The sequence below is a fragment of the Marmota flaviventris genome, chromosome 15, assembly GCF_047511675.1.
Source record: "Marmota flaviventris isolate mMarFla1 chromosome 15, mMarFla1.hap1, whole genome shotgun sequence".
NCBI classification, from domain to species: Eukaryota; Metazoa; Chordata; class Mammalia; order Rodentia; family Sciuridae; genus Marmota; species Marmota flaviventris.
The window spans coordinates 43,627,505-43,639,504 of record NC_092512.1 but is presented as its reverse complement, the minus strand read 5'-3'; the positions used below and the strand labels follow the sequence as shown (position 1 = coordinate 43,639,504).

The 12,000-nt window shown below is 37.0% G+C and overlaps 1 protein-coding gene across 2 annotated transcripts in view; it reads right to left on the bottom strand.

The window, feature by feature from the left end:
• The window catches only part of Runx1t1 (RUNX1 partner transcriptional co-repressor 1), a 139,379-nt gene that overhangs the window by 110,566 nt on the left and 16,813 nt on the right, over window positions 1-12,000 (bottom strand). The window contains exon 1 of one of the 2 annotated variants that reach the window (XM_071602248.1): window positions 2,942-3,088. The exons of the other annotated variant lie outside the window; for it this stretch is intronic. Within the exon in view, the coding sequence (XP_071458349.1) occupies window positions 2,942-3,029 (88 nt within the window). The 5' untranslated portion in view covers window positions 3,030-3,088. Of the gene's footprint in view, window positions 1-2,941; window positions 3,089-12,000 lie in introns of those variants that run through there. 2 annotated transcript variants of the gene reach the window in all.

Here is a 12,000-nt window from a genome sequence, read left to right as displayed (position 1 = left end):
CTCCATGTGGGGTAAAGCCCATTAATGTTATCAGACCCCTTGAACATGACCGAGAAAACCTAAAAATAAATGCAGACACTCTCTAAAAACAGCAGTTTCACCTAAGAAAATAACTTTCTATTTTTTGCTAATAATGATACCATATTTGAAACTGAACAGCATCATCTAAATGAGCATTTTAAAAAATCACCCTTTTCAGTACTACAAATGTGGTTTTCAAAACACATCCAATGTTTAAAAATTGGTCCTTCTAAATATCCCATCCTGTGATATGCATAAACAAAATACACTGCTTTACAGCTAGTTTCCTCCCATTCTTTCCTCTCATGGTCTTTCCTCTTGCATCTTTTAGGAAATCAATGGATATATATATATATATATATATATATATATATATATATATATATGTGTGTGTGTGTGTGTGTGTGTGTGTGTGTGTGTGTGTGTGTGTATTTTAATATGGCAAATATTGGAAAATTCTTTCTTAGAATTTTCTTAATAACTTTATAAGAGCAAATTTCTCAAGCCAGACACGGCTTATAACTGTCCCATACCTATCCAGTCCCCTTAAAATGGCACATAAAATGAGAGAACAGCTCCAAGGTGCATTCTAGAGGACTGAGCACTGTGTATTTGGGGTCTGGTTTAAAACACCAGAAGGGACTGGGTTGTGGCTCAGTGGTAAAGAGGCCCCGGTTTCTAGCACCACAACAAAACAAACAAAACCACAGGGGCCAAATGGGCTAGCATCTTGCCTTTTCCAGCTCCCACTCAAGCTGTGGCATGCCCCCTCAGTGCTTAAAACTTGCCACACAGGCAAAGACTCTCTGGTGCTTCCTCAGGCTAGTCTCACTCACAACATTGACTTTTCAGTTGGTAGTTCTTTGCTTTTTGTGCTTCCAAATTACTCCAGGAACCCAATGGATTCCAAGTGTCTACAAATTTGAATTAGGTCATTTTTTTGTCCTTCCGTACTTCTTGGGTTAACCTGATTCTGAACCCCATTCTTCTAAGTACCCATTACTATTACAAAGAGTCAGAAATAACTAGAAATAGATTTTGTAATGCAATGTAAAATAAATAAATAAAACATAAAGGAAACTCAACAGTTGTAAAATAAAAAGACACATTTGTGTTGGCCTAAATGCATCATTTTTAAAGTATGTACACACACACAGAGAGGGGAAAGAAAATGAGAAGAAACTCAACATGGTCTTCCTAATGCATGTGGCTGGGGGATCAGTATTTGCATATTATAACAAACACCACACTTTAAGTTGGATTAAGATGTGTGTCTTTGCCATACATGTTTGCCTTCACTATGGAAGCTCCTTCTTGCAATGGTTCTCTGAAAACAGGCCACATGATCAGTAGAGAATATGATCACAATGCGATGGGGGTGGGTAAAGATGATATCTGTGCATCTACAATGGCCTCAAATTGTAAAGCCCAATACCCTTTTGGATTTTTAATATGCAATTTAGATATTTTTAATCATATAATATTAACCTTCATAGAGATACATAGGAAGAAAGACAAAAAGTAATATTCTGTTTTGAAACAGCTACTTTCTTCTGATAAAGATAAGTAAACAATTCAAAATCATGGATGGTTGTTATTAGGTTGTTTCATTTAAGATATAATATCGACACCTTTTTTTTCTCTGTGCAAGATTTCAATTGTCTAATGAGCCAAAATTGGAATTCTCAAAAAACTACTTTAGTAACAATACACATAAGGTAAGAGGACAGAAACCAAGGTAGGAGATATCTCAACTAAGTAACTAATTGCATCACTTCCCTTCTCTTTTGAACTGATGTCTTTCACAAATTATGCAGAAGATCATCATTACATGAAGGAGGGATGAAAGGATATACAGACACAGAATACAAATCATGATTAAAGTTTCCCCCAGATTGTATAATTCCACAGGGAATTAGTTCATTTTACCAACTCGTGTCCAGGAACTTTAAGAACAAGCCAATAACTATCTGTTGGGATTTCAAAGACTAAGAATTGTGGGCTGGATGCCAGCAGTGAGGTTCCAGAGGAATGGTCACAAAGTGCAAACATTTGGCTACCCCTCTCTTTTCATGAAGTCAGGCCATTAGCCAGTCAGTCACAGAACTTCAAATCCTTCCCAAACACTAAGTGCCAACCAGTATCACATGACATTGGTGTTGACTTTATCTTAGCACAATTTATCCTGATTCACTGATGCTTCTGCACAAGTCCACTATTTGCTAAACCTGGAACAGGGCTGATTAGAAAAGGCACTAACTCCCCGATCCCATAATTCAGAACATCCCTGAATTTTTAAATGTTGCAGACTTACAGAAGTCTTTTGCCAAACAGCAATACACTTCTTTTATATTTGTGTTTTCCTGAAGTTAAGTATCATCTTTTAAAATTTGTTTACAGATATGAATTCTGCTTAGGAAGTAAATTCACCTAAAAGTTAAATCCAAATTGATCAGAAGAAATAATAAACCGAAAAGTGCTTTTTTGCCTGTTTAGTCAACAAACTGTTTTGGAAAACACCATCTCCTCATTACAATAAACACAGAAATCATGGCATAGCTTTTACTCTTTAACTCCAAGCATTGCTCAGTTTATAACAGATGTATTATGAAACATGGCAAGAAAAACACTACAACAAGAAAAGAGTGAAAAAAAAATTTGGTACTTGATCATTTGATATCTTTGCACCCAAAGCTATCAAACAGGGTTCCCATTACCAGATTGGTCTCCACCCCACCCCCACCCCCAAAGAGTTCAAACACAAATAGTTAAAACATAATATAAATTCTTTATCAACAGGCACTAGAATAAGGAAAAGAGAAAAACCTTCAGAATTATAATTCATTGGGAAAAAAAATTACAGATCGATTTTCTGGTACGTAAGTAAATTGCAAAATCAAAACATTCGTCTGTTCCTTACCTTGACAATATTCAAAGTTCCCTTTTCTCCGGCAGTCACCTATTACTACACTCAGTGCTCTCCAAGTGTTTCTTTTGACAGATATCATTCTCCACCAACCGCTCTGCTAATTTCCTCTCTCCTTTTCTGACTGGGACAGAGATTATGTTCACCAGTCCAGAGATCAATCTTTTCTATTGACAACAACAAAGGGGAAAAAAAATGCACATATCACAACCAGTCTGAAGTATCACACCCACCTACTCATATAATACCAGGCCAGTTTTGTTTTGTTTTTATTTCAGAAGCAGATACAAGCTCTTCTAAATTTTAGAAGTCAAAACAATCCCCATTTTCTCAGTTCCTATGAAGATGCTATCAAGGACTCTGAACTTTGCAATCATCTGACTCAAAGCTGGATCCATTCTGAACTTAAGAAGTCTTCTTAGATTGGTTTTAAAGTATAGGTTCATCAAAAACCTTCAGAGAATATGTTAGATTTTTACCTGTTTCAACAAAAATAAATAAGTATCTGTCATTTTCTTTTTTGGGAAATTCTTTGGACATTGTTAAGTTTTATTTTATCTTATAAAATTTTATAAGCTTTTAAATCCTGTTTCAAAACAATGTGGTAGCCACACTGTTTCATTGTTCTGAAATTTCAGTATTACCATTATTAATTAAAATAGTTTAAAACAACTGTTAATAGTAAAGAAGAATCTTTATGTAATCGATTACTTTAAAAAGTCTTAGTTAAAACAATTATAAAATTATTTTACTACATCAATGAACTTGTACTATCTTTTCTTCTTCTAACAGCAATCCAAATTCCCTCATTTTTTCCTACTAGATTGGTAGGTTTAGAGAAGTCATTCATTCACAATCTACAAACATTCATTGACTCCTATTACTCACCTACTTCTATGACTACCACTACATGAACAAAAAGCCATCTGTAATTCCTATAATCTATGAAATATGTGGGTCTAGAATATCACATGAACATAAAGCAGGAACTCAATCAATGCAAAGGAATACAGATGTATAAAATTAATCTCAGAAAGTAATACTAAAGTGTTTTTATTTTCTGAAACCAAATTACTTTCTAGAAATTTAAATTAGTAAGAAAAAAAATAGAAATTTGAATTGGTAAACATACTGTAATGTATATAAGGCAAGCATATCCTATTAAAAAATATCAATGCCCTTTACTGCTGCATTAGGGCTCTGCTGTGACGTAATCAATTGTTTCCTGTTCTTCATGGTAAAAAATAAGTACTGATGAACAAAAAAAAAATACAATACTATACACTTTCTAGTTGGCAGTTAAAGCTCAATAAAGAGCATTAAAGAAAGTCAGTCACAACTTGGAAGCATTTAGTTACCATAAAATCTAACAATGTCATTAACAAACGATAAAGGAAATGTCTCCATTAGAAAATAACCAAGAGTTACAGATTCATATAACACATATAGATTATGTATACTCAGATACTAGGGGTGGGGGAGGGGCACACAACAGGAGACTGGAAGTAAATACAGCTCAATATTAACACAAGTATTTCTGAAAAATGGAAATATGGATATTTCTGTACTAAGGTTTACAAAAGCATTTATACATTGAGGCTACACAAACATTGGGGAAAAGAAGAAAATCAATATTATTATTAGTAGTAGTAGTAATATTATTTCATGATATATGATGCCATTTTGTATCTCTGCAACTATCAACAAAAGATATCAGAGAGCCTGATAAAAGTGGACTAACCATGCATGGATCATAGTTAATCATCTCCACTGATCAAGTGACGTAGCCAAAGCACATATAAATCCCCTAGAGCCTATTTCTTCCTATTCTTGAATACGAACTAGCAGGCATTTCAGTTTATTAACAGAAATAGTGTCGTGAACCTTAGTTTGGAGGCACATAAAATTACCATGTGGGTAAACTCTCTTTAAAAAGCAAATTTCTCAATTAAAAATGATCCCTCATGATAGAATATACCCTTTCACTTCTTTGTTTATAGTATCTATTTTAACCAGAGTGTTCTGAATGAAGAGAAGTTGGCAGGAAGATGTTACAAAATATTTTAAATGTACAATTTATAAATTTTTAAATGTTAACACAGTATGCAATCATACATTCAAGCAATATACAGTGCAAACCTAAAGTTACCCATGAGCTTCCCCCGCCCCCCACCCCACTTAACTACTTTATATAAGAAACATTATATCACAACCAATAGAATAACAAAAAAGCAGAGCTAATCTTTGGACTTCAAGGTATCTTGTTGTGCTTCAGATAGACAACACATTAAATGCCCTTCCAACAGGAAATAATAGTAAAATGAGTGATGGTAATGAGCAACATAAAATATATGTTTATGTATTTGTGATACCTATCACACACTAAAGTTTGCATCATATGCAAATGATAGTAAATTTTCTCTATCTTTGATAATTGCTTTGTTCAGATCCTCGAGTCTCAAGTTTGTAAAACTTCATTATGGGAGAAAGATATACTGAGAAAAGTTTAAAAGCTAAGCTTCACCAAGAGCAGAATGCCTCAATTTGTAGTTCTACAAGAGTTTTATTAAAAAGGCTCAACATGTTGTATTACCATGGAAATTGTGGAAAACATACATTCCCAAACAAATATTACTTTTTCTCAATGGTATGAAGTAATGAAAACCACATGTGTAAATCTGTGATCTGTGCAGTAGTTCAAGCTGCAGCTAACAGAAAATACAGAAAGTGAACTCTGCTGTATAAAGGATTCTTGTTACAGAAATATAATGTGAAAACCAGATGCAGACAGAAAACCTTAATCACAGATGGGAATGTAATCACTGGCATACAGAATACTTTTTTGATCAATCTTAACCATATGCGCAATGTATTTATTTTCTAAGGAATGCAATAACTTGAGAGAACCTTCTATTTGGATTCAGTTAACCTCATATTTATAATGCTTTTATCTTACTCCCCCATCCCTTCAGTGTGTACACTGAGCCAAGGTTTTAAAAGGAATAGTTGCTGGCCTTGGCAAATCAGTCTTGTATCAGTTTATCTTTCAAAAATTTAATAGGATGTAAAGACTACACACATCAGAATCAACCTCAAAAGAGATCAAGTGCAGTTCCCCATTATTATATTTCTCAATCACTGCCAGGAATCCTTTCACTACCTAAACACATTACCCTAGAGGATTCTATCAACATTTGGAGCAGTTTTTCCCTCAGTGAAAATATATATAGTTATTCCAAAAATGAGCATTTAAATGTACCTCTTTTATCTATCCACCTGGATGGACTCAAACCTTTATTTTTCTCCTTCACAAAAAAAAAAAAAAAATATATGGCTAAAGACCATTTGTTTACACTAAAAGAAACAATTAGGTTTTTCTTCTGAGAGGCACTGCCACAAAAGGAAACTCTTTTATCCTATGTGACTTAGAAAATGTTTCCTTATTGATTATAGTCCCCGGCACTGGGTTAGAGCTTACCTTTCTCACAGCTTCATGATTCCTTTGTAGGCAATTCTCTTGTATGCCCCTCCCCCCATCTGGAGTAGTAGTTAGTTGACAGAGTACCACCTACACCTCATTTCAGGACTACAGACTGTACCCAACTTTCCACCAGCAAGTAACTGGTACATGAGGGGTCGGGGGCTCCCTCCTCATGGGTCCTGAGCACCAAATGTCAGTATCTCAGTTTCACAAGTTTCCATGAAATACATATCTGGATTCTTCTTGCCTCTAACTAATCATCTCCTGGATACATGCACACAGGGCTTATTCTTGCCCATTTATGATATTTAAAACCCTCCATGATGTGGTCCTCTCCTAGAGTCTTCAGCCTGCACTCCAACCATGCCCTCGAGTACAGTTCTTTGCTAGATAAACTCCCAGAGACATTGTGTCATTCCATCCTAAAGGTTTCATTTATGGAACTCAGGGCTCTACCCATAGACGGGTGCATGGCCCCCTCCTTCTCAATACTCAGACTTCAAGAGTCTATTCCTCAGAGACGATTTTCCCAATCATCTGAAATAGTCTCATCACCACCACCCCCAATTATTCCAACATTGTTTCTTAGGGTCTTCACTGTATTTAACACTATATGGAAAAATCTCATTGCTTCTTTATTATCTGTCTCCCTCCTCTCCCAAGCGGTAACCTCTATGGAAGCAGTGGTCCTATCAGCTCACAACTTCATCCTCTCTCTTGAGAACTGCACTTGGCACATAATAGTGCAAATAAGGAGAAACAAATGAATCCCACCTAATGAAATGCCATAATGGCCCAATTCAATTCCCATGACTTTCACAAATCTTTCCCTGATCATTTGCAGAGCCCATGATCTTTTTCTCTTCTTTAAACTGTCATAGCACTTTGGCTCTATATTGGGCCAGCCTTTCCTCCCACACTGAGCAGCAGGATACTACAAGGGAGGGAGGACTGCAGCATCATTCCACACAAGGTAGAAACGCATTCTAGCAATTTTTATGCCCAGACTTCTCTCTCAATTGAGTTTGTCAGCCATTGTAGGAAGGGGACCCCATCTTATTCTCTTCATGTCTCAGACCCTACACTATACTTGTCCCATAGCTAGAGTGACTGGGCACAGCCATGTGTATTCAATGCACATACCCAGTGCCTAATACAGTACCTGGCACACATGCATTCACTCAATACTGGCTGAGTGAATGAGGAGATAAATAATCACTAAATATCATCTGTCTTTATTCAAGCCCCTTTCACTTACCGTGATAAGGAATCATTTCAAAATCCTACAGTTGTTTTAAAGAGCATATTAACCCAAACACAGGTGATTTTAGCCACATCAACAATACAATATATGAGTTAACAAACCAGACAATTTTCAGTGATAGAAAGCCCTTAAAATAGCTCATTTGTTACAGCTATAACTTATATTTCAAGAAATAAAATGTTGTAAAATGAGTATGTTCTGCATACACTGACCACTTAGAAGCCCACTGCATGCATACATGCTCTGGCTGGACTAGAATCTCAGCTCCAACACTCACTTGTCAGCTATTTGACCTTGGACAAGTCACTTAACCTCTCTAAGCTTCAGATTTCATCTCTAAAGTAGGATAATAATACTTAACTTGCTAGGATGATATGAAGATAAGACATAATACTTGCAAACTGCCTCACTGCTCCTAGTGTAAGTATTACTTTATCCATTATGCTCATCCCCTATTATTTGAAACTAGGAAGGTGGCAGTACTTCCTTTGACATTATGGATCAATGCATTAAAGTAAAAGCACAGGTCATTACTCAAAAATGACCTACCACAATCATTTTTTTTTCCTTTCTGAAAGTCACTACTATACTAATAACAAACAGAAATAAAATACCTATGACCAGTCAACAAAATCAAAATATGAACAATTAATCTATACCTCCTAAAACATTTTGGAGTGACAAAATTACTTTGAATGAATCTATGGTGATTTAATTTTTTTCCCCTCATCTAAATTCATCTGTGAAATACCATCTCTAGGGGAAAAAAAAAAAAAGAAGAGAGAACCAATTATTTCCAAAGACTGGTTTCTCCAAATAAAGGCATCTGTTCCATGCTGGCAACTTTCACATAAAAGAAAAACAAGACTTTGGAAGTATCTGCATTCATGGTTGATGGTCACATATCTCAAGGGGCTACTACAACTGTCCAGCTGCAAACGTGGTCTGATTGCTGCTGTTCCGTATCAGCTGATCTCTCTCTCTCTCTCTCTCTCTCTCTCTCTCCTCTGCTTTCCTCCCTCCCTTTCCTCTCTACACCCCATCCTGCCCTGGCCCTCCCCCTCCCTCCCTCCCTCTCTCTCTCTTTCTCTCTCTCTCTGTCTCAAACTTGCAAACTTGTGATATTTTTGTACTCTAAACAGTAACTTTTCTAAGTGTATTGAAAGATTTTGATAGTTTTCCACTTTCACTCTAGTATAATTCCCACTTGCAGACTGTGTGGCTGGCTCTTCATGGACAACTTCCTAGGTGGTGGGACTAGAAGATCTCCAGGAGAGTGGCAATAACCCCCAAGCAGCTGTACAGCTTTAAAGGAAGGAAATCAAGGTTCCATACCTTGTGCATCACTCGTGCAGGGTGGTCTCATCTCGAGCAAATGAATAGACCTCAAGAAACAACTTCCAAACTGGTCTCACTCCCAAGGGAGCATAAATAAGACAATATGTGAACTTCCTGCCATAAAGGCCCCCGTGTGCCTCCTCCCGAAACATATCTGTTTAAATTGCTCAGACACCTGCATTGAGATACTCAAGGCTGCCCTCCTCAAAGCATCTCTTCAAATAGAAATGTTACATGAAGGAAAAACAGACTCTTCGCCCACTTCTGTATTCTGAGCCAGAGAATCTGGCTGAGTTACCCTGTCTTAGAAGGTTATCATCTCTAGTTTTTTGTTTTTGTGATATTAGACACTGAACCCAGAGCCTTTCATAGGCTATAAAACACTCTTACCACTGAGTTTCATCCCTAACCCCACTTTTTTATTTTAGTCTTAAATTTTATTTTATTTTGGACTGAATTGCCCAGGCTGGCCTTTAACTTGCAATTGTCTGCCTCAGTCTCCAGAGTAGCTGAGCTTACAGGCATGGGCCACCACATCTCTAATTTTGACATTTATTCATCAGACAGCAGAGCAACTGGAATCCCACACAATGTCAAACAGAAGACAAGTCTAGACAGAGGGGGGAGGACACTGGAAGGGAAGTTCTCAACTTGGGAGTCTGCACAGAAAACAGATATGGTCAACCAAAGGTGGAAAAGAGCTAGCAGAGCTAGGGGCTATCCAGGGGGCATCTGGTCAGAGAAAGGTAGAAGAGACTACAGTGGTTCTTAGCCTTCTTTGGGTCTCTGAACAAAGGAACAGTTCCACCTCATGAAAGTGTACATATACCTGAAATTTTGCTCACAATTTCAAAGAATTCATATTTTACAATAACCTAATTATGAAATTTAGAATAAAAAAATGAAATAAAAACAGGTTTAAAATATTCATCTATGAATATCCAAGAAGCTTTACTGCTTCAGTTTGCCTAAGGTTGATCCTGGGCACAAGTTAGGCTTTTTTTTTTTTCTTGGAAGGTGGAATATTTATTATTTTTACTTATTCAGTTATTTATTTTTTTTTTTTTTTTGCAGTACTAAAGGTTAAATCCAGGGGTGCTCTATGACTGAGCTACATATCCAGCCCTTTTTTATTTCTTATTTTGGCACAGGGCCTTGCTAAGTTGCCCAGGTTGGTATCAAACTTGCAATCCTCCTGCCTCGGCCTCCTGAGTTGTTGTGATCACAGGTGTGGGCCAACTCTTCTGGTTTATTTACTTTGGTTGTCAAGACATGCAAGCCAAAACATCTCAGCAATAAATTGTGCATTCTATGATAAGAAAACACAATGAAAGGAGACCAAGGTGGAAAGAGATTGGGAAAGAAACAATATATTATTGGAACCAACCAACGAAATGTTACAGGATAGTTTTAAGCAAATAACTTTGAGTTCAAGGTATGAGCTTATAATAACTGCTTAATAATGCATCCAAAAATAGAAACCCAGCTGTCCCAGACTCTCACATTCATAGAGTTTACAAACCAAGCGAGAGTCTGAACCTCAGGGGCAGCAGTGATACTCCATGTGATAAATTCTTTCTTTGGAGAAGAGAGGTCATGAAGGCTTAAGAGAAGAAAGCTGCACCAAAATCTGAGAAGAAGACCAAGTGGGCCATTTGACTTCCCTACAGGAGGCAGACCAGGATCTTAGAGAAGGCTGAGAGAAGGTGACCTTAGAAAGGCCAGGCAGAACAGGGATGCTATTTATCTTGAACACCCCCATATTTCCAGGAATCAAATAGGGCCAGACTTCCCATTCAGTACTTGATACTTGAAGGACCAGAGAGAGAGAGAAAGAGCCTGCGTGGTGTTTCTAGGTGAGAGGGGTCAGAATGGACAAGTCCACAGTAGGTTAGTCAGAGGCTAGGAAGAAGCTTGTCTTCATGAAGGCTGTGTGCCTCACACAGCATCCTCCCCCAGGACTTGAGGTCATGCCATTATGATTCAGGTGAGATTTCCAGAAGAAGAAGGCTGGCTACTAAGCAAGTAGTAAGGCTCTTGGGACTTGGATCTCTTCCCCACTATACCCTTTTCTGACAGAGAAGAGAACAGTCCCTGGCCCCCAGAAGGGCAGCATACCAGGCTGATACGATGATCTTAATTAAACAGTGAATGGGTATCATCCACGGGTATAGCGCAAGCTTTACACAAGACTCACACACAGGACCAAAGGACATCCAGCACAAAGGCTCGCACAAAGACTCCTTCCAGCCAATAAGGTCTGAGCCCCACTCTCTTCCCCTAAAGCTAGCAGCACTGTCAGATTCTTGTATCCACTTCCCCAAAGAAGATTTCATGCAATTCTTTGTACCAATGTAGCATACTACATGCATTCTTCTGCTCCTTGCCCTATCCACTTAACAATGTATCTAAGGAATGATTACCTATCAGCACATATAAACTGGTCTCATTCTTTTAAAAAAGAAAAAAATATATTGATATTTCATGCTGAAGTCCTTTTTTGACTGTCAATGATTAATATTTACTAAGCACAATTGACAAAAGATGGAGGAAAAGTCTTTTAAAAATTCGATTCTCACAGATTTTATAACAAAACCACAAACCCCAGATTTGATTAAAGTTCAAAAAGTGAAAAGAATTGCCAACATGTTTTCAACTGAAGGGACACTGAACAAAACAAAGACCTCAAATAATAACAATCTTGATGAATCGTGCTCCAAAAGCCTTCCGACAGGTAGATTTTGTTGTTGATGCCATTTATTCTAATAATTAAAATTCCTTAAATGGAGAACAATTATCAGTGAGCAGTTTAATAATGGGATTTAATATTGCTATTTTTAACATGTAAGAGATTATTCCTTTATTTTCCCAACATAAGGCCTCAGTTTTAAAACACAAATTATGGTCCTTCACATAACATATTTAGTTTCCTTTCTGATTATTGTAAAATATAGGCAATTTTCTATTTAA